Source organism: Silurus aristotelis (assembly GCF_946808225.1).
Source record: "Silurus aristotelis genome assembly, chromosome: 11".
NCBI lineage: Eukaryota > Metazoa > Chordata > Actinopteri > Siluriformes > Siluridae > Silurus > Silurus aristotelis.
In genome coordinates this window covers 19,551,075-19,578,562 of record NC_139584.1, presented here as the reverse complement: position 1 = coordinate 19,578,562, position 27,488 = coordinate 19,551,075, and the positions used below count along the sequence as shown (strand labels likewise).

Here is a 27,488-nt window from a genome sequence, read left to right as displayed (position 1 = left end):
AAAATGGTTTTGTTTAATATTAATATACAAACCTTAAAATAATAAAAAATGAAGAAAAAACACTGAAAGAGAATGTGTCCAATACCGTACTCTGTATGTATCTTTGTTTATATGTATGAAAGAAAGATACTAATATCCTGGCATATTCTGTTTTTTGATTTTGGTTTTTTTTTAGGGGCTATGGTGGAAAACATGCTGGGGAGTCTGCTTTGCTTCCCAACACCTGGTCCTATTCTTTTGGACCCCTGCGGTTCAACTATGTCTGAGACCACAAGTGAGGCCTGGAGTGTGGAAGTCCTGCCCAGTGACTCGGGTGAGCATTCAGTGTAGGAGAGTTAATGCTTTATGCTAATAGAACCATTTTTTTACAGTTTGAGCTTGATGAATCCTGCCATTGTCATCTTAAAAATATAAACCTAAACCTGACCAACTGAAACAACCCCAGAGAATGACAGTGTTGTCAATACCACCATATGTGCCAACATACAGAGGAATTGAAATACAGTTTCTCTTCTCAAGTGTTTGCATTGTAAATGCAATATAAAAAGTTTATGAAAATATCAGCAATATAGAAACAGATTTTGTATGACGGTAACAGCAGTATACTTGTTATAAGTTGATATATATTAACCAAGTTTATATAGCTTGTAAATATCAATGAATATGCATCTAATTAAATGTAAACTGCGAATTTTGTTAATATGCAACTATACCTTCAAATATATGTACCGTAATGTCCGGGCTATTAAGCGCACCCATATATAATCCGCACCCACTGAATTTGACAAAGATTTTTATTTTAAACATAAATAAGCCGCACCTGTCTACAAGCCGCAATGTCTACACTGAAACTAATGAACTTTACACAGGCTTTAACGAAAGACAGTGTCTGTTACACGGTGTAACGGGTGAAATATGTTGTGGCTCCTTTAAGAGCAGAGCGGCATTTTGGGAATAGCCTGCCGCCACATTTTTCCGGTATTATTGCATGTGTGCAAGACCGAGAAATATGTCCTTATTATTTTCTGATGCTCATTTCTAAATTTATTTGACTAACCCGTCAAATAAAAAAAAGCACGAGTTTTGGAAACCTGTCTTTGCTTATATGATTACTGTTGCAACTGGAGTTAGCGAGCTATCCCTTAAACCTGATACAACGCGTTACACTGGCTTGTATCTAAACAGTAGCCTACCAAGTAGCCTATTTCTCTCGAGAGTTTATCTTTTGGCATTGTGCGTTTAAAAATCACCATCGGTGAAGCTTTTCTTCCGATGCCGTGAAGCTTTTCTCCCGATGCCGTGCAGCTCAGAACACAGGTGAAGTAAGTTTTTTCATGCCCGTTCGGCAATTTTTATTGGTCTAATGTTATGGGCAGTTTTTTGGCATGAAGCTTGTGAAACCGGGAAAAACCTAGGGAAAAAAACAGAAATTAGCCGCTTCGTTGTTTAAGCCGCGGGGTTCAAAGCGTGGGGAAAAAGTAGCGGCTTATAGTTAGAAAAATACGGTAAACAAGTTGTGTCCCCACACCTTTGTACTGTTAGGCACTAGTCATGGGTGCATCACCTCATCTTAATACCATGTTTTTTTCCATTGTTCCAGAGGCCAAACTTTATGCATCCTAGCAACTCAGTCACTCAGTGAAGCTGATAAATACTTTGTATTGTAAATCTCGGAGGTGTTTGTGAGAGTAAACACTTTGTATTGAAATGGGAAAAAAAAAAAAAAACAGCAAAATACTGTTGCTTTTCACATTAAGAGAAAATTATGAAACTAGCCAGATGCTATTTAAGCCAAAAAAAAGCACAACTTATAGTAAAAATCACATCTGCTACATCAGAAAATGTAGACAAGAATTATAACTATTGCTTATACTATAAATTAGTTTTCTCCTTCTTGGAACTTAAAACACTTTATGAATGTTCCTTATACTATATTATAAGTTTGGGCCAGTAGGTGTTGAAATAAAGGCCCATTCACACCAGTGTGCAATATGACACATTTTCCATCACCATAAGAAACCAATAAAATGCCCACATCCCAGTCACTGATTGCTACATGCAAAATGAACAGATCTGCTTCTTGTTGGAACCTGCTGAAGTGTAATATACTATTTGTTACACACACACACACACACACACTCACTCACTCACTCACTCAGTGTGTGTGTGTGTGTAGAAACTGCAGATTTAAAACAAGAGGAGCGCTTGCAGGAGTTAGAAAGCTGCTCTGGTGTGGGCAGCACTTCAGATGATACTGAAGTCCGAGAGGTCAGCTCTCGACCAAGCACCCCAGGATTAAGCATCATCTCAGGTACCCAAAAAAAATCCTTACAAATGTATTCATTTATACATCTTTAAGATATTTTAAAACACCACAATTATTTTTTTTTGGCTTTCTTTCAGAGTCTGTTGTTAATGTCCAATACTCCCAACATTACACTCACTCTTTAAAGCACTTCAATGCATGTATGTAACATTTAAACCTTTAGGCTCATCCCAAAGTATTTGTTTTCTAAATTTACAGAATGTAAAAACATATTACAAATTAGACTTGATCTAAACTGTAGACTTTCACAGCAAGTGGCTTACTAATGAATGCATAAATTAATCAATAATTAAATTAAGACATTTTTTAATATACACTGTGTGCACAATTATTTGGCAAGTTGTATTTTTGAGGATTAATTTTATTTTACAACTACAGTGCTCTTCTTCAATCCAAAATGTTAACAAACCCTCAAACCTGAACATTTAAGTAGTAAAAGTGAAGTTTTGGCTTTTTTAAGAGAATATTTACATGTAAACCATTATTATGCAACTATTAGTGTGCAGAATTATTATGCAACTAAATGAAAAACAAATTTTCCCATCTCACTTGTTTTTCACCTGTTAAAGTGAGAATAATAAACAAACTCAAAATTTACAAATAAACATTTTTGAAATTTCAAAAAGAAAACCTCAGTGACAAATATAGCCGCCCTTCTTTTAGATAACAGTCACAAGCCTTCCATTCACTGAGTCAGTCAGTTTCTTGATCTGGTCAGAATCAACTTTTTGTGCAGTGTACTGTTTACCTTCACTGTAAATGTCCTGCTTAAGAAGGGCCCAAAAGTTCTCAACAGGGTTTAAGTCAGGTGAAGAAGGGGGCCATGTCATTAGTTTTTCATCTTCAAGGCCTTTACTGGCCAGCCATGCAGTGAGTACTTTGATGCATGTGATGGAGCATTGTTTACATAAAAATCTAAGTTTTCTTGAAAGATGCAGATTTTTTCCTGTACCAATGCTTGAAGAAAGTGTCTTCTAAAAATTGGCAGTAGGTCTGAGAGTTGATTTTGAGTCCATTTTCAACCCGAAAAGGTCCAACTAGCTCACCTTTAATAATACCTGCCCATACCAGTACCCCCACCTCCACCTTGCTGGCGTCTGAGTCGAAGTGGAGCTCTGTGTCCGTTACTGATCCTACCACGGGCTCATCCATCTGGTTCGTCAAGAGTCACTCTCATCTCATCAGTCCACAAAACCTTTGAAAAATCTGTCTTCAGATATTTCTTGGCCCATTCTTGACGTTTCAACTTATGTGCTTTGTTCAGAGGTGGTCGGGTTTCAGCCTTTCTTACCTTGGCCATGTCTCTGAGAATTGAACACCTTGTACTTCTTGACACTCCAGGTAGGTTGCAGTTGTGGAATATGGCAGCACTGGAGGGTAATGGGTTCCTGGTAGCTTCATGTTTGATTCTTCTAAAATCTTTGGCGGTTAATTTACGTATTTTTTTTTTCTCGACACGTTTCCTGCGACCCTGTTGACTATTTGCTACAAAACGTTTGATGGGTCTGTGATCATGCCCCAATATCTTAGATATTTCAAGAGTGCTGCATCCCTGTGAAAGACTTTTTACAATTTTTGACTTTTCAGAGTCAGTTAAACCTCTTTTTTGGCCCATTTTTCCTGAGGAGAAGAATCTGCCTAATAATTATGCACACCTTGAAATAGGGTGTTGATCTCCTTAGGCCACACCCTCCCTCGTTACACAAATACACATCACCTGATATGCATCAAATACAATAAGCATTCAAGTTTGTACAGCTAAACTTGGAAATTATGGATAAAATGATGATATGGTCAAAATAATCACTTGCGTAACAATTGTGCACACAGTGTATCTATAGGTTGGTCAAAAGAGTTTTTGACATTAAAAAATGAAGTTTAAAAATAAGAGCGTAAACGCATAATGGTTCAATAAGCCATTTTGTTCTTGTGTCCTCATATCAGATTTAACTTTTTTTACCTCCTTTTAAGAATTCCTTTTAGTTTTTTTTTTCTTCTTTTTATATTTAAAATTTTGTACTTTACACCACTGCACATGATTGGGACATGCCAGCAAGAAGAGCAGCATTACACAGACAAGTTTTATGCATTTTGTGGGTGAAATTCAACATTTGCTAACCCTAACCCTAAATTCAACATTTGCTAACCCTAACCCTAACCCTTGAATTATCCCACAATAAAACAATAGATTAGACACCTAATGTGAATATAACATTATTTTTAACACTGTCCCTAATACTTATTTGAAATTAGTATGCATTTGTACTATTTTTATTTTAAATTATTACTTTAAAAAACAAATGACAAACAAATGACTGTGATGGACAACAAGATCCAGGATTATGTAGGGTCTTTTATTGTTGTAGTTTTCATTGAACTTTATTATGAACATTGCACAAACTAATGTTTTGCTTTTTATTTATTTATAGGTATAAGTGCAACCTCTGAAGACATCCCAAACAAGATTGAAGACCTGCGCTCGGAATGTAGTTCAGATTTTGGAGGCAAAGACTCAGTCACAAGCCCAGATGGAGAAGATTCTGTACAAGGTACAGTACCTATGGGAAAACAAACTGTTTTCACGTGAAAGTGTTTTACTTATTCACAGTATTACTTTGTTAGCTGTAAATTAAGTAATTTCAAAGAATTCTTGTGTGCGGAGGCAGGATGTGATATGATGTCAAAGGTTTGCCTATTTTTTTGAGGTTTATCCATTTTCTTGCTCTTTTGGCTTTGTGATTCCCGCATGTCTTCAGGAGCACATGGGTTGTCCTGTGTACCTTCTCAAACGGACTCTCTGCTGAGCATGTTTGATCCTCTTTCCTCTGGTGAAGGTAAAGTATATTTTTAGCCTGTCAACTTTTAAGCAACCTTCCAATCAGCATACCTTGTAAATGGTTTTGTTATTTGTGTTGTTTCCATTGCCTTGTTGGGCCAGGGTACAATATATTTGAGAAGCTTTCTCTAGAATAGATGGTGTTTTGGCATCAGTTTTATCAAGAAAGATAAAACTTTCACACTCATTGTGCTGGCAGTTGTGTAACCAGAAATACCTTAATTGGATGAGCAAACATATTAAAAGCGAAAAGGGTTTTTCTGATTGGTATAATTGCATTGCCACTCATGTATTTAACTCAGACTGCTATAGACATGGTAAATATACAAATATCATTTAGTCTAAACATTTAAGACACAGTCTACATTATACCATTAACAAAGAGCACAAACACACCATCCAAAGATCATGAAAAGATCGTTTGATGGTGTGTCTTTGCCCTTTGTTATTGCCAGCTTACACATCCAGAATGGCCTTTTACATATTTAAGAAAGCATTTGACATCTATTACAAACGCATGGCTTTGTAGAAGAATCTGGGTGCTAAACTGACCTGCCTGCAGCCCAGAGCTTTCAACCAATTGAAAAGCCAGAATCATATTTTGGACTTGAATGGGACATTCCTCTCCCAAAAACCTCAGCAACTAGTTGTTTTACTTCCCAGATATATAGGGAATGTTAAACAATGATAAATACTGTATGGCCCTGTCCAAGCTTTTTTTTGATGATTCATGTCCTCAGTTTAAAAATTTCATATTTTGTGACTAAAATACGGGTTTATACAATTTGCAACTCATTGCATTCTGTTTTAATTAAATTTGACCTAACATCCCAACTTTTTTTTTTTTTTTATAGTACAAATTATATCAAAACAACTTAATACAAGTTGAGTAGAATCTTTAAAATGTTGACATGAATTTCCGAACATATTGAAATTTGGTTGATTTTTGTTTCAATGATCATGGGCACCGAAGCTTATACAGAATCCACACAAAAAAAAAAGATTTACAATACAACCCTCAAACAAGTAACATCAATAGAGACAGTTATGGCCATGTATTACTGGCAACATATTTACTACACATATTATTTAACACGAAATCAAGCATGTTTGGAGAGTAATAGACTGGAATTTGCTTTGGAGAAACAATTCGATTGGACCATTAATCAAACACAGATTTGACTAAGCAGTAGTTGCTAAGCCTCTCTCTCTCTCTCTCTCTCTCTCTCTCTGCACTGTCATAATATATGTTTGATGATGGAGCACTGAATATGAGCGTCTTTGGTGAGCTACTAAGAATAGATGTTTAAATTTGAAAAATAAATTGTGACTTTTGCCTTATAACGATGTACACTTATTAGTGTACCCCCCACCACTGTCCTCTAAATCTGCCTCTTTCAACCCAACTACCTGCATGTCTTCCCTCACCACATCCATAAACCGCCTCCTTGGCCTTCCTCTTTCCTCCTTCCTGGTGGCTCCATCCTCAGCATTCTCCTACCGATATACCCCATGTCCCTCCTCTGTACATGTCCAAACCATCTCAATCGCGCCTCCCTCACTTTGTCTCCAAAACGTCCTACATGCGCCGTCCCTCTAATAAACTCATTTCTAATCCTGTCCACAAATCACAATATCATCCGCAAACATCATAGTCCATGGAGACTACTGTCTGACCTCATCCCTCAACCTGTCCATCACCACTGCAAACAGGAAAGGGGTTTAGAGCGGATCCTTGATGCAGTCCAACCTCCATCGTAAACCAGTCTGCCGTTCGTACTGCACACTTCACTGCTGTCACACTGTCCTCATACATGTTCTGCACTACCCTCACATACTTCTGACACACCAGACTTCTTCATACAATACCACAGCACAATCCTGCTTCCAAATATACCAAAGACTTCCTGCTTCACCATCTCATCATCCAACCTTTTCTGTCATTTTTTTTTTGTTCATTAGCTGCTCAAAATACTCCCTCCATCTTCTCAAAACATTCTCCACACCAGTCAACTCATTTCCATCTCCATCCTTTATTCCTCTAACTTGCAGCACATCCTTCCCTGCTCAGGCCCTCTCCCTGGCCAATCAGGACAAATCTTTTTCTCCTTTCTTAGTGTTCAACAGCTCCTCATATGCCTTTTTCTTGGCTTTCGCCACATCCCTCTTTACCTGCTGCCTCATTTCCTTGTACTCCTGCCTACTTTTCTCATCACTCTGTCAATCTCAATTTTGTTTTGCCAACCTCTTTCTCCTTATGCTTTTCTGCACTTCCTCATTCCACCACCTTGTATCTTTTGTCTTTCTTTCTATTTCCAGATGTCACACCAAGTACCTTTCGAGCTGTCTCCCTTATAACTTCTGCAGTAGTTGCCTAATCATCCAGCATCTTCTCACCACCACCGAGCCCCTGTCTGCCCAATTCCCTGAATTTTACACTATAGTCTTCCTCTTTCAGTTTCCACCATCTTATTCTTCTTTCAGTTTTCAATGAACCAAATAAAAGTATCTCTGCTATAATTAGGGACCAAGAAAAAGTTTGTTGGTGTTGTTATATAATTTTCGTTTGCCTTGTATTTGTATATATTGGCTTTTTTTAAATTTTTTTTTCTTCACTCTCTTCTCCCCATACTTACTTTAGGTACTGGCACTATTGTACGGCCCAAGGCACACTACACAAGACCCCCTCATCCTCCGCCGGACCCACCAATCCCAGAGACATGTGCCATAGGACCTTCTGAACCCAGGACATCTCTGTTTTCTGCCCATGATCTGGAGCACCCCAAGCAGAGACACTCGTACCCTGAGCGTCTGGTAAGAAGTCGCAGCACAGACATAGTCTATGCAGGGCGCAGACCAAACAGTGATCCAGGCATAAACCGCAGAACCATGGTGGAGGACCAGGACCAAGCAGCTGCTTTTCCATCTGGATCCACTACGTCCCCAAGCAAAGACTCACTGAAAGTTGAGGTGTGCAGGATGTGTTATTTTTAACATTGTTTTCATGCACCAGACACATTTATAAAAGTATTACATTTGGGGTTTATTTTTCTCTCAGGTTTGTACCAGACAACTAAATTATTTTTAGTTTACTTATTACTGTATTCTCAGTAATATATTTGATGATTTATCCTTTTAATAAAATACCTTTATCTGACTTAGGTGTGTGTGTGTGTGTGTGTGTGTGTGTGTGTGTGTGTGTGTGTGTGTGTGTGTGTGTGTGTGTGTTTAGACTGATGACAAGAAGGACAGTGATGATGAGAAATCAGAGAGGAACAGACCATGGTGGAAGAAACGGTTTGTTCCTGCAATTCCTAAAGGTAATTAGTTGCTAATTTAGTGCCACAGCATGTGCGTCCTTACATGACTAGTTAAAGCATGGCCATGACATGCCTCATTAGGATTATGTGAAATCTTTATAGCACAATATAGAATAACTCTCAAAAGTGATTACACCCCTCACATTTCAACAACCATTTTATTCTATGTTCTCAAGGGACACTATATTTTAGTCAGTGTGCAGCTTGTGTAGCAGTGCAGATTTACTCTCCTCTAAAAATAACTTAACATACAGCCATTATTGTCAAAATAACTGGCAACAACAGTGAGTACACCCTAAGTGAACATCAAAATTGTGTCCTGTCAATATTTTGTGTAAGCACCATTGTTATCTAGCACTGCCTTAATTCTCCTGGGCATGGAATTCACAGGAGCTGCACAGGTTGTTGCAGGGATTATTTTCCATGTCTCCATAAACACCACATCACAGGGCTGCTGGATGGCGCTTCTCCACCTTCCTCTTGAAAATGCCTCACAGGTGTCAACAGGGTTCTGGTCTGGATACATACCTGGCCACTCCATCACCTTCCCCTTTAGCTTCTTCAACAAGGCAATTGTCATCTTGGCGGCATGTTTGGGGTCGTTATTATGTTAGAAAACTGCAATTTGGCCCAGTTTCTGGAAGGAGGGCATCATGGGAGGTGGTAGCTCAGTGGTTACGGCATTGGGCTTTGGATCAGAAGATCACAGGTTCAAATCCCACCACCACCAAGCTGCCACTGCTGGGCCCTTGAGCAAAAGCCCTAAAACCCTCCTGCCCAGTTGTAAGTCGCTCTGGATAAGGGCGTCTGCCAAATGCCGCAAATGTAAATGTAAATGTTTAAACCAGCAGCACTCATGCAGCCCCAGACCATGATGCTACCACCCCATGATTGACTGTAGGCAAGACACAAGGTACTCCCCTCACCATGGTGTCACCACACATGCTGGACACATCTGAACCAAACAAGTTTATCTTGGTCTCATAAGACCACAGGAGATGGTTTTAGTAATTCATGCTCTTGGACACGTTGTCTTCAGCAAACTGTTTGCGGACTTTCTTGTAAACCAGCTTCAGAAGAGCCTTCCTTCTGGGACGATGTCCAGGCAAACCGTCTTTCAGCGTGCGGCGTGTGGTCTGAGCACTGACGAGAGGACCTTCCGCACTTATATGTCTGTTTTTTAAAGCCAGTTTTTGCACCTGATGCAAAGATTGAGGACTTGACCTCTTTGATTAACCCCTGCAAAGCCTGTTCCGAGTGGAACCCGTCTTTTAAAAACCTCTGCACGATCCTGACCACTGTACCGCAACTCAGTTTCAGGGTGTTACCGATCTTCTTATAGCCTCGGCCATCTTTGTGCAGAGCAACAATTCAAATTCTCAAATCCTCAGTACTTTGCCATGAGGTGCCATGTTGAATTTCCAGTGGTCAGTATAAGATAATTGTAATTTAACTGCTCTAATACAAGATATACAAATGTTTATGGTTCTGTCAGGCAGACAAAAACTTTAACATGATGAATAGGACATGTGGCTTTGCATGGGGTGTATGCAAAGCCACCTAGGGTGTACATACTTTTGTTGCCAGTCATTTAGACAATAATGGTTGTATGTTGAGTTATTTGTAGAGGATAGTAAATCTTTACTGTTATACAAGCTGCACTTTGACTACTCTAAAATATAGATGCAAGTTTAATTTCTATAGTACTGTCCCTTGCAAACATAGTAACATATAGATAGGGTCACATACAAAGGGATCTATTGTAAGCAATTTTTTATTACCTTGCTAATTTACATTTTACATGTCTTTTAGGTGATGTAGTTAATATGGTAATTTTGTCAAAGACAGAATAACATGCTGTTATAAGTAACAAAAATAACTTTTTATTTTTAATTAATTTTATCCATCCATTCAGTCAGTTTTGCACTAAATATTACTGTCATTTTTAACTTGTCATTGTTGGCAAATGACCAGCATATAAACAGGATAATTCACAGCTAGGTGAGCATTACCCCATTTTAATGCTCAAAGGCTGTTCAGCCTTCCAAGTCTTGCATTGATCTCTTGTAACGCATTTCTAGTCGTCTAAAATGGTTTGCATCTGCATTATGCCTTATACAGGTATAATAAAAAATAAAAGTAAAAGGGACACCTGCTGTGATGCACTGTTCTCCCAAGTAAATTTTTACTACACAAATATAAAGGTTTAGTCGTTTGTTTTATTCTAATTAGTGATGGCTGAGGCAAAATCTGTTTAAGGCGAGCATTGTCTGTGAACCTGATTGTGAAGCCCAATTGTACCTGTGCTGTTTGTTCTTCACACAGTGCTCTATTGGACTGCAGAGAGTGAAATGCCAGGTAACTCTCATACATGAGCCAGTGTTGTATGCCACAGGTCTTTCATGTATAGTTGTTGCTTTCTACATCCTTTAGACTTGAACCTGCCCCGATGTAAAACGCTATAGCTGTGGTATGCCTCAGTCCATCCAGTTACATTTACCATTTATTTTTGTTTGGTGCCATCATTTGACATTATTTTTAATTCAAAATATCATGTGCAAAGTCTTTTTTTTTTTCTTCTTCATGCATGTCTAATATTTGCAGTGAATATAGTGCAATGTTTTATTATTATTAATTTATTATATTTGATATTGATTTAGTTTCAATACAAATATTTTTCTTGTACTAGATCATTTACCAATATAGGTTCAATGATGCATTAAAAAAATATTTGCTAACAAAATAAAAGGGTCTGACACAGGAAATAAATAATGTATTTAATCAATTACTATTATCACTAAAGTTATTTGGACATGCTATTATTACTTAAAATAAATGTTTATAGGTCAAATGTTTATCCTGAAAAGTGACATAATAAATACCTCAATTTAACTGTATATTTAACTATTTAATTATATAACTATAACCGTATATTATAAATAACCAAATAATGTGGAAATATTCACTCAAATATGCACTTTATTATTCCCCTGCAGATTTATATAGATCACCATTTTGCAAAGTGTGATGCAGACTTTAACTGTGGCATAGTACTTGGTACCAGATATTGAAATTTAAAATACAAATGTTTATTTTAAATATTACCTGCTGCTATCTTAGCATTTTTACACACAACAATCTCTAGTACTTAAAAGGAATGGTGTGGAAAAACCTAAAACATCCTTTCAAACATACCTTTCTGGTACCAACATAAATGCCATGGTCCATCACAGATATCAATATTTTTCTTATTCTGATATTTTTTGCTCACCAGCTACCAGTTTCCGCATTGTCATTTTTGTTTAAACCATTTGATATCACTTAATCAGAAATACTGTGACTCTCAATGGTTTCTTGTTAAAACTGTTTATTTGAAGAGTTAATACATTTGGGGTCAAAGGCTTTGGGCCCTTTGGGCTCTAATGCTTTTTTTAAACAAAAAAAATTTATCAGTGCATAGCCAGTACATAATTTAAAAGGGCTTGAAAAAGAAAGAAAAAAGTGGTGTGCTAACAAGACAGTATTTCAGACATGATTTGATGACAGAAACATTGTGACAGCTGTGACGGTAAACCCAAACATAGACATTACCAACGATCTCTAGGGGTAAAAAGATTTCGGCAACAGATTCATCAATCTTTATTTGAAATGTAAATCTTGATGGTTCCATCAGAAAGAATATAGAAACATTCTGTCTACGAATGAATATAGAGTATCCATAAATGCATCTAGTCTAAATAGGGGTAACTTCATCATGCAACAAGACAGTGATCCAGAGCATTCAAAGTCTGGCTTTGTCAATGCAATCATGCATTTTACTTAAGAGGAGACCTAAGGGAATTGAAAGAAGCAAAAGTTCAGAAAAAGCATCACAAAAGAAGAATGCAGTAGTATTGTGTCACCAAATCACAAAGTTGAAGTTATTGCAAGCAAGGGATGTGCAACTAAATATTAGGTGTTGTTAAATTTGATAATGTGGTTCTCTCAAACTAATGATAGTTGTGCAAAACTGTTTTGTTCATATTAAACGAAAATATTCTAATGGTGAATTTGGTAAAGTGAAGACAAGTTTAGCTGCTGGCTGATCGGTGTGGGTCCTCATGTATGTGTCATTGAATGTCTGAGCTAAAAGCTATTTGTAAATGTTGTGCCATTTATGTGTTGATTTGCACATCTCTTGTTCTATTGGTGAGGAAAAACACAGCTCTTTAGGTGCTTATTGATACCTAGCCTACTCTACTGCTAAATTGAAGTTCAACTGTATTTTATTCACACATTTACATAAGAATAATGTTTACGTTGTACTTGTAAAATAGTGCACTTCTTATTGTAATTACTGCTTTTGTTCTTACTACAGCACCAATCGCAGCATTCCGAAAACGGGACAAGCATGAGAAGGATGATCTTGGAGCAGAGAAGGGTTCCCAAGGTGCCCTCTTGTTTTTCTTCATATGTTACTTGCAAATTACACACACATTTTTTGTGTTATGTTTTGTGTGTGTGTGTGTGTGTGTGTGTGTGTGTGTGTGTGTGTGTGTGTGTGTGTGTGTGTGTGTGTGTGTGTGTGTGTGTGTATTTATTTATTTATATAAATATAATGTAAATGTAACTGAACAGAAGAAAAATCCAAATCAAAACAGTATTTGGTGTGAGCACCCTTTTCTCACCCTTTTAATCCTTACCAAATGCCCAGCAAGATGACAGGGAGACAGAGGGCAGAAAGAGAAGCAAAACTATTCAAACTTGTTTTTGCGGCACATAACACTTGTACACAGCTGTTTCTGTTTCAGTTAATTACTGTGTTTTAACCTACATATGAAATTGGCTATCATTAGCATCTGGAATTTTTTATTTATGTATTAATAATTAATGCTTTGCAGCATTTCCTCCCCCTTGACTAATCCTTTTTGCACACACTACAATTCTGCTACTTATTTTTCAACCAAAATTTTAATATTAACATCCTGATAATGCAGAGGTTTGCTACTAATTTAGTAGAACACTTCCTGTCTGTTAACAACTGGAAAAGGTACCTTTTTACTTGTATTACATCATGTAGTATCTTGCAAGGGAATCATTCGAAACCTGTTAACAAAAAAAATACCTGTGGGGAGTATCTGTTGATGAAACCACATCTCTCATGAACAACAAGTAATTTCTCTAATGATTTGTCACAGTGGCAGTGGCTGATTTCCTGGAAATATTGTTTTAAAATATTAGTTAACTAAAGCTATTTGAGATTTGTTTGCAGTAATAACGTTTCAGAAGTGGTCCAAAAATGGACGAGCAGTTAACCAATGACAGGGTCATGGGCAATTCAAAGTCATGGAGTGCCTTGTAAAAGTTTTTGACATTTTATTCTTTTGTTTTTTATTTATTTTTATTTTTTTAACACTAAGTAATCAAAATCACTTCTTGCGAGGTGACATGGATTTATGTTGGGAACTATTTTTGTGTGAAATAAAAACAGAAATATCTTGCTGTTGTAAGCATTTAGCCAGTAAGCATTTATATTTAGTAGAGCCACATGTTACTGCAACAAAAGCATTACGTCTTTTGGAATACACATGTACCAGTTTTACACACAGTGAGGTGAGTGGCTAGGCCATGTTTGTGAACTGCAATTTTTAAACAGTGCTTTAGAATCTCAGTGGGTTGGGTTTTTTTTTTTTTTTGCTCTTGTTCAACTTCAGTTGTTTTGGCCTTTTGCTTAGGATCATTGTCTCAGTTTTTCTTGTTGTGCACTTGATATGGTTGTCTTGTGCACCATTAACCTGCTCTCAGCCACTGTATTCTGCAGCTCCTCGAGCAATCATTGGCTCTTTGGCTTCTTTCAGAGGTTTCCTTCTTGTTTGAGTGCTGATTTTTGGAGAGATGGCCTAATCTATGCAGTGCCTGGGAGGTCTAATGCAGCTTCCACTTTAATTGATTACTGATTACTTGCATATCCAAGTACTTGATTTATTATTTATTTTTTTTATTTATTTATTTTTTTTTACTTTTATGTAATCTGTTTATTGGTTTTTCTGTAACTTTTTTAGAATGCTTTTTATTTTTTTCAAAATTCAGTCTGACTGGCATTTTATCAAGGAAATGTGATTAGGAAAAAAAAAGGTTTCAGGTTTTTTTTTTTTCTTGAAAATATTTCTCAACATTAATCCAATTACACTATTATTATACTCTATATCTTAATGAATAATATTGATTGTTGACATGAACAAAATTAATTATTGATCATCTTTTTACATTTGTCTGCTAATTGTTAAGGGGTCTGTTTAAGATGATGTGTTGGACATGTAGTTGGACTGATTGAATTAGAAAGGTTGTCAGAAGACACTGCACCACAGTTTGCTGCATTTGGGGCTTAGTTTTAATGTGTTAGTTAAAAAAAATCATTAGTAATAGGTTAGGCTGCTCTTAACAGTTGAATGGTATTTATTCAGGGTACTGTTGTGTGTGTTACGTGTTTTGGGTCTGTCAGATGAGCCTTCATTATCAGGGCTGAGCTGTCATGCTCAGGCAGTAGAAGACATATTGGACAAATACAGGAACATTAAGAGACCCAGCCCAAGTGAGGGAGCAACACCAGCCACCTATGACGTACCAGGTAATTTAGTTTTCCTAAAGTACTCATTAAATTCATTCACTGTTTGCTTGTGCATATCCAACAAAATCACTGTACGGACATATTTAAGTGTGAAAAACATTTGTGAGGCTTCTTCCACAATGCCTGATGTTAGAGAATACAAGACAAGGGATCAGAGACCAATACAGAATACAATACACTCTACAACTTTCAAATGTCACAACCCACACTGTTGGACTCTCCTCTTTAGTTTACTATTTTTGTGTTAATTTTATCATGCGTTGGATTTTTGGCCCGCTCAAATCATAGACCATTTAAAGCTTTTTAGCAGAGACATGCAGCTATTGATTTAATATTTTATTATGTGAGTGTGTCTATGATGCAAGCTATGCTACCAAAATGTCCAGGTCCTTTGGCAGAAAAACGGATCCAATTCCACTGGAACTTCCAGTTGTGCCTGTCAAAGTGAAGTTTATTTTTGGATAGGAGTAGAGCATTTTACTTCAAAAATTTGTGGTAATGTAGGTGACATTCAATTGTAGTTTTGGAGAAGATGCAACTTCTGATATTCTCTAGCAGTGATCCTTGGAGATTTTATTGGACACCTCAACTATCCTCTTCACAGTGCGTTGATGCAATATACGCTTTGTTGCAAATTTATGTGTTGGCCTCTTTCTTGTACTCTTGATTTAGAGAATTTCCAGATGACTGGATCTTCTTAATTATTGCCCTAATGGTCGACATGGCCATTCATACTGCTTTTGCTATTTTCTTGTAGACACTTCCTGTTTTGTAAACCTCAACTTTTTGCTGCACATAACCTTTATATATCTTGGTCTTACCCATTGTGATGAATGATAAATTAAATTTGGTCTATATGTTGCTTCATATTTATACTTCTGAGAAAAAGAAAGCTAATTTTCCATCAGTTTTTTTAATCAGTGGGAAAATACTTCAAATATATTTTACTCATGAATACACATTGGTGGTAATAAATGTGGCACACATATAAAATGTGTTGTGTTTGCAGCTGTTTGACATCTATTAGAACAAATAATTACTTTTCAATTATTTAACAAAAGATCAAAAGTTTAAAAAATAAAACCATTTAACGTTTTTGCTGTGATGTACTATGGGTGCCAACAGTAGTGAAGGGCACTGTGCTTCCTTGTCAAGAGTGTTTAAAATAATTCTTAAGCCCGTCCTGTTTGTGCCATTGGTGTTTAGAAATGTGTAAGGAGGGTGAAGGTGATCATAAATCCCAGAGAAATGAGGGACTGCAGAACATCTCAACGGATGACCTGACCGACTCGGCCAGAGAGATGGCACAGCCTCAGGACAGCAAGTTTTCCTTTAGGTCTCCAAAACATGCATACCCTTTTAGTCAACTCTGTAAATATTTGGACAGTGGCCAATGTATTTTTATTTAAGGTGTTTGAGAAAGTATATTAAAGTTAAAACAAAATAATTTGAGCTCAAAGTGCAGACATTCTAATTTTAAAATTGTCTAAATTCGGTGAATTACATCACCTTTTAAAAGATATGAAGATTACTATCGGATCTATGAAGAATGTGAAAGTATTATGGCGATGCTTAAAATAATTGTTGTAATTCCTACAGCTTTCACCCAAAATAAAACTGTCAATGTCCAAATATTTATGGACCTGACTTTTCTATTTTATTTTATTTTTCCTTACTTTTTTGTTCTTCAAAAACACTTATTTTGTTGTTGATTAAGTGGGTAAATTCATGTGTGTTTTATTTTGCCTTTCAGCGATGCAAAGAAGAAATTACGTCTGGCTCTATGCTCTGCAGATTCAGTAGTTTTTCCCATCATGCCCACTGTAACCCGGAATGGCCTCCCTGACCATGCAGACCCTGAGGGTACCTCTAACACATTTTGAAACAAGTCATGCAATATATTAAAGTAGTTGTAAGCTTTAGAATAGTTTAATAATCTTAAGCAATAAGCAACTATAAATCCATGCTTTCACTGCTTTTTTAAAATGAAGAAAAAAATATTAATTTTAAAGTGCTTACTTACTGTGCATTTAATCTTCATACTGCTATTCCTGTCTTTACAATTTTCCTCCTCTTTCCCTTCCATAATTTTTTTTTTATTCCCTTCTCTCCAAACTCTCCCCTTTTAATGTCTCTTTTTTTTCTTTAAACATTATAATAATTATTATTTATTGGGTATAGAAGTAACTATTTAGTGCACATGTGGCCACTTATTGCAGTTGCTCATAATATATTTATAATAATGTAATATATCTTACTGTAAATAAAGTATTCTGATGAGAGTTTAGTGTTTTTAATTGTAAATATGGTTAACTCTGAACTTCAAAAGCCACATTATTTGCTCTTGTGTTTTGTCTCAGTCTTGTTTATGTCTCTCTGTTTCTGTATAGACAATGAAATTGTGTGCTTTCTGAAAGTGCAGCTGGCAGAGGCTATTAACTTACAGGATAAAAACCAGATGGCTCAGATCCAAGAGACCATGCGTTGTGTCAGTCGCCTAGATCCACGGACCTGCAGAAAGCTGCTAACAGCAATTGCTGAGGACTACAGGTACATGAACAGCCAAACCAGTCATCAATATCAATTAAGCCATAAAGTTACCATACAAAATTACATGTACACTTGCTGTCAATTTTATTAAGAACACATGCACAACTGCTCATTTATGAAATTATTGCATTATGGGGCAGCAGAATAGTGTTACAATTTATGTAGATGCGTGGCATTTTTTTTTTCCCCAGTAACCCACTTTCCATTGTTGGTTAGGTTGTGCCCACTGTAGCCTCAAATGCAATATTTTTCTGATTACCACAGTCACCAAAAGTGGCTATTCTCTCTTTTTCCACCCATTTAATATGGACATTAACTGAAACTTTTTACTGTATCTGCATAATTAGATTAATTGTGCTGCTGTAACATGATTAGCTGATTGGATGTATACATGAATGTGCAGGTGTACAGGTGATCTTAATGAATTGATCTATGAGTTTAAAATGTCTATAAAGCTTGCAGGTAATTAGAATTTTTTTGTCATGTGTGCTGGTATTTGGCTGACATAAGAAATGTAATGTGATGTGTGTCTGGTAGAAAGCGGGCTCCATACATAGCGTATTTGACACGGTGCCGGCAGGGGCTGCAGACTTCTCAAGCTCATCTAGAGAAGCTATTGCAGAGAGTACTTAGAGATAAAGAAGTGGCCAATCGCTATTTTACTACTGTCTGTGTCCGACTGCTTCTAGAACATATGGAGTCCAAGATGCAAGACTTTATTAAAGGTGTGTATGTATATGTGCATGTGTCTTTCTTTCCAGTTATTTTCTCATCAAATTTAATGGCAGAAAATATGTATTTCCCCACCCGTATTTGCAATAGTTCATTACTATCGTTCTGTTTTTGTGCCACAGCATTTCAGGGTTTCACAGCAGCTGATGATAAGACTGCAGCAGTAGAGGATTTCCTGCGCTACCTCTATGGTGCAATGGCACATGATGCTATCTGGCAGTATGCTAGTGAGGAACAGCTACAGGATGCCCAGATGGCTATAGAGCGCAGTGTCATGAACCGCATCTTTAAACTAGCTTTTTACCCAAACCAGGATGGAGACATTCTTCGAGACCAGTGAGAGAACACTACAGTTATCTCTCAATCAAGAGAGATCATTTAAAGAGTGATCAGAGATTATTTCATCTTTTGTTTGTATGACATTTCTTATTTCCAGGGTTCTGCAAGAGCATATTAATCGCCTGTCCAAAGTGGTGACTGCCAACCACAAGGCTCTCCAAATCCCAGAGGTAACTGATATTTGCTCCAAGAAACCATCATTTAAAATCATCATTGTTTTACCGACATATTGTGTAATTGTAATAAAAAAAAGTCAATAATGCTGATAATCTAAAATGTTAATATATTAATTAGTGTAGTAAATTATGGCTTTGATGATTTGTTTAATAATATAATTGAAATGCTTGAAAAATATATTAGATACCAAAAATCTTTTGCATCAATTACTTCAACTAATATTACTACAGAGCTCTGCTTATCTAGTCTACATAAAAGTTAATCAACATGTATTGCAGTTAGTGAACTTTTATCAGGTGTTCTGTCACACAAGGAGACTATTTGCAATTTTCTTAATTCTCCAAAAATTTGATCAGATTTTTGACTATATGCACAGTACAATGAATTTTTTAAACATTGTTATTGTACATTATTACTGGAGACATCCAAACTATGAAAGATGTTTTTTATTGTTTTATATTTTAGATTGTCTAAAGCAGCTCCATTTAGCTTTGATGACAGCTTGGCAAACACAGGGTAGTCTCTCATTAGATTCACAAGGTAGTCACCTGGAATGGTTTTCAGTTCACAGGAGACCAGTCAGACCTACATGGTCGAGTTGAAGCAAAGAAACCATTATTTATTAAGAACAGAAAGTTGCTTGGGCCAAGAAACACATGGAATGGACATTTTGGACACCTTTGGTCTGATGAGTTCAAATTTGAGATTTTTGCTTCTAACTCCCGTGTCAGTTTCTGAATGTGTGGTTCCCATGGTGAAGCATGTGAAGGTGAAGCAAATTTAGGGAACACTGCATTTTGCAGTAGCATGCCATGCCACCTGTTTCTCCACTTAGTGGGACCATCATTTGTTTTCCAACAGGACAAATACCTCGAACACACCTTTGGTTAATGTAAAGCTAGTTCACGAAGGAGAGGAACCATTCCAGGTGATTATCACATGAGTCTGACTAAGAAAATGCAAAAACAGCATTGTCAAAGCAAAACGTGGCTACTTTGGAGCATTAAAATATATAAATCATTTTGGGCTATTGTATCAGAGTTTTGTTTACTACATGATTTCATATTTGTTCTTTCATGGTTTGAATATCTTCAACATTAATGTACAATGTTGAAAATAAAAAAGAAAAGCTATGTCCAAGCTTTTAACTGTGTGTGTGTGTGTGTGTGTGTGTGTGTGTGTGTGTGTGTGTGTGTGTGTGTGTGTGTGTGTGTGTGTGTGTGTGTGTGTGTGTGTGTGTGTATATACAGTGAGGAAAATAAGTATTTGAACACCCTGCTATTTTGCAAGTTCTCCCACTTAGAAATCATGGAGGGGTCTGAAATTGTCATCGTAGGTGCATGTCCACTGTGAGAGACATAATCTAAAAAAAAAAATCCAGAAATCACAATATATGATTTTTTAACTATTTATTTGTATGATACAGCTGCAAATAAGTATTTGAACACCTGTCTATCAGCTAGAATTCTGACCCTCAAAGACCTGTTAGTCTGCCTTTAAAATGTCCACCTCCACTACATTTATTATCCTAAATTAGATGCACCTGTTTGAGGTCATTAGCTGCATAAAGACACCTGTCCACCCCCATACAATCAGTAAGAATCCAACTACTAACATGGCCAAGACCAAAGAGCTGTCCAAAGACACTAGAGACAAAATTGTACACCTCCACAAGGCTGGAAAGGGCTACGGGGAAATTGCCAAGCAGCTTGGTGAAAAAAGGTCCACTGTTGGAGCAATCATTAGAAAATAGAAGAAGCTAAACATGACTGTCAATCTCCCTCAGACTGGGGCTCCATGCAAGATCTCACCTCGTGGGGTCTCAAAGATCCTAAGGAAGGTGAGAAATCAGCCCAGAACTACACGGGAGGAGCTGGTCAATGACCTGAAAAGAGCTGGGACCACCGTTTCCAAGGTTACTGTTGGTAATACACTAACGTCATGGTTTGAAATCATGCATAGCACGGAAGGTTCCCCTGCTTAAACCAGCACATGTCCAGGCACGTCTTAAGTTTGCCAATGACCATTTGGATGATCCAGAGGAGTCAAGGGAGAAATTCATGTGGTCAGATGAGACCAAAATAGAACTTTTGGGTCATAATTCCACTAAACGTGTTTGGAGGAAGAAGAATGATGAGTACCATCCCAAGAACACCATCCCTACTGTGAAGCATGGTGGTGGTAGCATCATGCTTTGGGGGTGTTTTTCTGCACATGGGACAGGGCGAATACACTGTATTAAGGAGAGGATGACCGGGCGATGTATTGCGAGATTTTGGGGAACAACCTCCTTCCCTCAGTTAGAGCATTGAAGATGGGTCGAGGCTGGGTCTTCCAACATGACAATGACCCGAAGCACACAGCCAGGATAATCAAGGAGTGGCTCTGTAAGAAGCATATCAAGGTTCTGGCATGGCCTAGCCAGTCTCCAGACCTAAACCCAATAGAGAATCTTTGGAGGGAGCTCAAACTCCGTGTTTCTCAGCGACAGGCCAGAAACCTGACTGATCTAGAGAAGATCTGTGTGGAGGAGTGGGCAAAAATCCCTCCTCCAGTGTGTGCAAACCTGGTGAAAAACTACAGGAAATGTTTGACCTCTGTAATTGCAAACAAAGGCTACTGTACCAAATATTAACATTGACTTTCTCAGGTGTTCAAATACTTATTTGCAGCTGTATCATACAAATAAATAGTTTAAAAATCATACATTGTGATTTCTGGATTTTTTTTTTTAGATTATGTCTCTCACAGTGGACATGCACCTACGATGACAATTTCAGACCCCTCCATAATTTCTAAGTGGGAGAACTTGCAAAATAGCAGGGTGTTCAAATACTTATTTTCCTCACTGTATGTGTGTGTATATATGTGTGTGTGTATATATATATATATGTATATATATGTGTGTGTGTGTGTGTATATATAAAATTTTAATTATGATTTAGCTAACGAAGTGGCAATAAGAGATGAGTGTCAAGAACATGGGAGAAGTGCCATTCCTTTAGAAGTACCTAAGAACCTCAGAAAGAGAGTTATGGCTGTAATAATTTACCAAATAATTTCTAAAGAGTTTGCCCTCCTTCGGTCAACTCTGGGCAAATTACATACAAATGGAGAAAACTCGTTGTCAGTGTTACTCTCGTCCAGCAAAAATCACTTCAAGGTTGCCATGAATATTACAGGTAGTCATCGACTTACGACCACGATTGGGACCGACAGACCGGTCGTAACACGTTTTGGTCGTAAGTAGAGTAGGCTATATGTACAGTTCTGTGAAATTCTGTCGGAAGATGGTTTCGCACTGTCGTACGCCGCGGCTAGCGATTGTGGTCGTAAAGTTGCATAGGTCGTAAGTTGCATAGGTCGTAAGTCGACGACTACCTGTAATTACATTAAGGCACAGAATCCTTGGGTAGTATCTAAGGGCCACAGTGGTATTGAGTAGTTTTACATTTTCATGAATCCACCATCAGGCAAAAACACTGAAAATGCATGGTGCTAGGAGAAACCCACTGCTCTTCAAAAAGAATGCTGCTGCTTGTGTGCAGTTTGCTCAGGATTATGTGGATAAACCAGAAACGTATCGGTTGAATGTTTAGTTAACAAGTGAAAAAAAATGTAGTTTAGAAATTTTTGTTTTAAATGAATAGGATTATGTTTGGCAAAATACAAACATTGCATTCCAATTCAAAACCTAATCCCAGCCATGCATGGGGTAGCAGTATCATGGTTTGGAATTCTGGGTTTACCAGACTTGTTTTGGCCAGACTGAGAGCTAAAGCCTAACCATAAGTGGGTCATGCAGCAAGACATGGCCCTAAGCTAATTTTCTTACAGTCCTTTAATAAACAAAATTCAAATATTACTTTTGTTTCTGAGGCCAACAGCATATTGTAATGTGAAGAGTTTCAATGTATCCATTGTGTGCACTTATAGGTCTATCTGAAAGAGGCTCCATGGCCTTCTGCACAGGCAGAAATCAGGACGATTAGTGCATACAAGACACCAAGGGACAAAGTGCAGTGCATCCTGCGAATGTGTTCAACAATTATGAATCTCCTCAGCTTAGCCAATGAGGATGCTGTGCCTGGAGCTGATGATTTTGTCCCTGTGCTTGTGTTTGTCCTTATAAAGGTGGGTTTAAAATATTGCAAAATTTGTACATGAATGGAAAAAAAGATCCTGCTTGATGTACAGATATTTTAAGATAGATTATCTTAACTTGAAAAAAATAGATATTTTTAAAAGATGTTTTAACTTTTTAGCATAAATAGAGCTGAGCTATAAATCAGTGTCCACTATTTTGGTAACTTATTGAGTAAGTGTGGGGTTTATGTGTGTTAATACATGGTAATACATGTCTATCTCTTTTTTACAATTTCTCTTCAGGCAAACCCACCCTGCCTTCTGTCCACCATTCAGTACATCTGTAATTTCTATGCCAGTCAGCTGAGTGGAGAGGAGTGTTATTGGTGGATGCAGTTTACAGCTGCTGTTGAATTTATTAAAACTATTGATGAGCGCAAGTGAACCAGAACAGCCACCTGTATAAGCAAATATTGAAGAAGCTTGAGGAAAAAAATTAGAATTCACAACCAACTACACTATCTTTCACAAAAGCCACAAATCATGGCACTGTAAACTAGCTTATTTAGATGTATTTAGAGCCACAGAGGCATTGAATGTTTAAAAAAAAAATTAAACGTGCCAATTTATTAAAAAAAATAAAAGTAAACTATGTAAAATTGTGAGGTGTTAAAGCTAGATTTAACTGTAGAGGAGGGTGCACCATATATTGACCTTAAACTCATTTGGACTATACTCCTTTATTCTGAGTGAGGTGGTGGGAAGCATTTTTTTTTTTATATTAATAATGAAATTGGGTATTAAAGTATCTGAAAGAATGAAGGGACCAGGTTATATATATTTTTTTTGTTTGTTTGTTTTTGATTGTGTACTTATATTAGTGGTGGCAAGCTTCAGAGAAACCATGCATTCTTATACATTTTGCAACCATTTATCATTTCAAGTCCTCTAGCTTGATGGAGACAGATGAACATCAGTAGAATATTATCTGTTGCATTTTTTGTGATTGTTACTTGAATCACAGGTTTTAAAAAGGCATTGGTTAAATTTGTGTATGCTGTTTTTCATGTTCATTTCTCATTTCCTCAACATGTAAGGGCATGCATATTTATATAACTAAAATTATATTTATTCTTTGTTTTATATGTAATGTTATATTCCAAAATCAACCATTAGATGAAAATAAGAGAAATTTAGATATATTTCTCAAAGTATATGATAAATATTAAGAACTGACAAAACAGGGTTTCCTTGCAAACTAGTTGTGCTGTGTATAAACCTATATTTGCTTTGCTTAGCAACTTTCTGGTTTAATTTTCTTTTAATTTAAAATTATTTTTAGTAATTTAGTTTTTGCTTTGGTGTATGTTCAGCCACTTATTAGAGTTCTGTGATGATTAAAAAAAAAACTAAAATGGTGCCTGTAAAGCTTATTATTGTAGAATTAAAAACTTTATTATCTACAATCCACAATTGGCTTATAAATTAAACAAATATTTCTTCGAAAATACAATGAAATGGGCCTATTCACAGAACTCCAAAAGTCACATTTTTCTTTGACAGAACTAAAATAAACTGTAGTACCTTCAATTATTTTTGTCATTTTTAGCCTTCAATTTAGCTAATAATGTGTGGATTACTAAATTCCACCTACAACAAAGACCTTCATTTACAGCATGAATGGTCATTAAAAATTTTGTAATTGTTTTGGGTTTTTTCTTTCCCCTCACAATACTGTGGTTCCACATATCTAATCATTTTTCTTAAAAATGTAGTTTCTTTATTATGCATTTTGTTGGCATGGTTTGCTATGGGTTAATAATGAGAATAATGGTTGTAGTGTTAAAAGAATTTTCATTGTATTGTAAAATTATGCATTATATCTAACAGGTTTGACTTGGATCTATACTACATTTTTATGTAAAAGCTCCAAAATCTTTGACCAATCTTTGTCCACCACTCTTTGTAAAGAGTATGCTCATTATTTTGATCAGAAATAGTATGATTGATGTGCACACATGGGAGAAAACTGCCTGTGATTTAATATACACTTGTATATAATTCTTAAACAATTATTAAACTTTTTTTGTTTTGTAATTGCACAAGAATAACTGTTCTTGCTGTTTTGCAGCATTATGTAGCAAAAAATGAAACTAATCAATATATAAAATTTAATGTTACACAATTATGAATTACTTAAAATGTCTCAGATTGCAGTGTCAGAGTTTTGAAATGGTTTTCTTTATGTGACTGTGTTACAGTGGTTATTTGTGTAGAGACCAGATCTTGCTATGGTGCATATAACAACAAATAGACCATAGATTTATAATAATTATACAAGTTTAAATTTTATAAATTTGTATTTTAAATGTATTATTTAAGCTTCCATTTACAATTCAGTACATGCAGCACACCAAATTTTACCTTAAATATCACCTTTAAAATTGGATTTACCTCTATAGATGAGCACACCCCAACATATAAAGACATCCTCAGAACCTTGTACAGAACATTTCTGTCAGGTTTGGTTTCCAATAATTTGGCATAAACCATGTAATAATGAGAAGAAAGAAGTTAATGTGTTCAAATTATGATTCTTGAAATATGGGCCAAAGCCTTAACATCAGGCTGATTGGGCCTCTCTCACTTTCCTAGCCCCAGGTTGGTACCTGTTAACCAGGATTCACACCTATAGAACTTCAGAGAATTTAAAGGTCAAATGTGAGAAGCAGAGGGATTCTCTGTAATGAAATTGAACATTTCCTTATTTTCTAAAACCACTTCAATTTGTACTGTGTGAGTGAAACAGAGCAGTGTGATGGCCTGCTCATTATTCAGTTTTATACATAAAAACAGAAAAGCCAAATTTAAATTTTTTTTTTTTTTTTTTTTATAAAAAAAAAAAAGGGGGGGGGGTAAGAAAAATGGGAAACATAAATTAATAAATGAAGGAAAAACAGATATTTTGTTGACAGTATGTCTGTTGGTTTTATTTTATACTGCAGCAGTTGACTGTTTATCAGAGGCGGGAAGTAACGAAGTACAAATACTTAAGTAGATTATTTTTTTTTTTTTATCTGTACTTCACTATTTATTTTTCAGACTTTTTAATTTACATTTTTACACATGTCTGTACTGTCTACTTCTTACATTTTCAAAACAGGCTCGTTACTTTAGTTAAAACTTTATATTTAGTAAAATGTCTATTTTTTATTCTCACTGCGTGCCGATTTCAGTCCATCAACCGATTTCCTGTCATTGCGCGTCTTTTTCAATCCACAGGTGTATAATGTCCTGCTCCCACTCACCACAGATGTAGACTAGTTTACGGAGCTAAGAATGAGTAGGGCAGAAAGCAACAAGAAGTAAAGCTAATGTGGATGAGACAGAGGGAGTCAGTGATTTAAACAGGAATAAAAACAGATACATTGCTAATCACCTGGTCATCATTATCATCATCATCATCATCTTTTCTCTGCTTGTGTTCCATATGTGGATGTTCAGCCTGGACACATTCATTAGGTAACAAAAATTTTCATTCGCTGCCACCAGGAAGGAGGAAAAAGGAAGGCCAAGGAAAGAGAGATATATATAAATATATATAAAGTATTTGAACACCCTGCTTTTTTGCAAGTTCTCCCACTTAGAAATCATGAAGGGGTCTGAAATTGTCATCGTAGGTGCATGTCCACTGTGAGAGAGATAATCTAAAAAAAAAAAAAAAAATCCAGAAATCACAATATATGATTTTTAAACTATTCATTTGTATGATACAGCTGCAAATAAGTATTTGAACACCTGTCTATCAGCTAGAATTCTGACCTTCAAAGACCTGTTAGTCTGCCTTTAAAATGTCCACCTCCACTAAATTTATTATCCTAAATTAGATGCACCTGTTTGAGGTCGTTGGCTGCATAAAGACACCTGTCCACCCCATACAATCAGTAAGAATCCAACTACTAACATGGCCAAGACCAAAGAGCTGTCCAAAGACACTAAAGACAAAATTGTACACCTCAGCAAGGCTGGAAAGGGCTACGGGGAAATTGCCAAGCAGCTTGGTGAAAAAAGCTCCACTGTTGGAGCAATCTTTAGAAAATGGAAGAAGCTAAACATGACTGTCAATCTCCCTCGGACTGGGGCTCCATGCAAGATCTCACCTCATAGGGTCTCAATGATCCTAAGGAAGGTGAGAAATCAGCCCAGAACAACACGGGAGGAGCTGGTCAATGACCTGAAAAGATCTGGGACCAACGTTTCCAAGGTTACTGTTGGTAGTACACTAAGACGTCATGGTTTGAAATCATGCATTGCATGAAAGGTTCCCCTACTTAAACCAGCACATGTCCAGGTACGTCTTAAGTTTGACCATTTGGATTATCCATAGGAGTCATGGGAGAAAGTCATGTGGTCAGATGAGACCAAAATAGAACTTTTGGGTAATAATTCCACTAAATGTGTTTAGAGGAAGAAGAATGATGAGTACCATCCCAAGAACACCATCCCTACTGTGAA

General features: G+C 36.6%; 1 protein-coding gene across 5 annotated transcripts in view; it reads left to right on the top strand.

The window, feature by feature from the left end:
- gapvd1 (GTPase activating protein and VPS9 domains 1) overlaps window positions 1–25,075 on the top strand; it is a 61,112-nt gene extending 36,037 nt beyond the window's left edge. For 2 of the 5 annotated variants that reach the window (XM_083554394.1, XM_083554395.1), the window contains exons 12-28: window positions 176–313; window positions 2,177–2,311; window positions 4,756–4,875; window positions 5,083–5,160; window positions 7,804–8,132; window positions 8,395–8,482; window positions 10,808–10,840; window positions 12,840–12,911; window positions 14,964–15,089; window positions 16,296–16,425; window positions 16,843–16,952; window positions 17,480–17,639; window positions 18,177–18,364; window positions 18,494–18,707; window positions 18,808–18,880; window positions 22,824–23,021; window positions 23,277–25,075. In XM_083554394.1, coding sequence (XP_083410520.1) covers window positions 176–313; window positions 2,177–2,311; window positions 4,756–4,875; window positions 5,083–5,160; window positions 7,804–8,132; window positions 8,395–8,482; window positions 10,808–10,840; window positions 12,840–12,911; window positions 14,964–15,089; window positions 16,296–16,425; window positions 16,843–16,952; window positions 17,480–17,639; window positions 18,177–18,364; window positions 18,494–18,707; window positions 18,808–18,880; window positions 22,824–23,021; window positions 23,277–23,417 — 2,333 coding nt within the window. In that variant the 3' untranslated portion in view covers window positions 23,418–25,075. Of the gene's footprint in view, window positions 1–175; window positions 1,081–1,131; window positions 2,124–2,176; window positions 2,312–4,755; window positions 4,876–5,082; window positions 5,161–7,803; window positions 8,133–8,394; window positions 8,483–10,807; window positions 10,841–12,839; window positions 12,912–14,963; window positions 15,090–16,295; window positions 16,426–16,842; window positions 16,953–17,479; window positions 17,640–18,176; window positions 18,365–18,493; window positions 18,708–18,807; window positions 18,881–22,823; window positions 23,022–23,276 lie in introns of those variants that run through there. The other 3 variants (XM_083554396.1, XM_083554397.1, XR_014535690.1) reach the window with 2 other exon arrangements.
- Window positions 25,076–27,488: the final 2,413 nt, after the last annotated feature.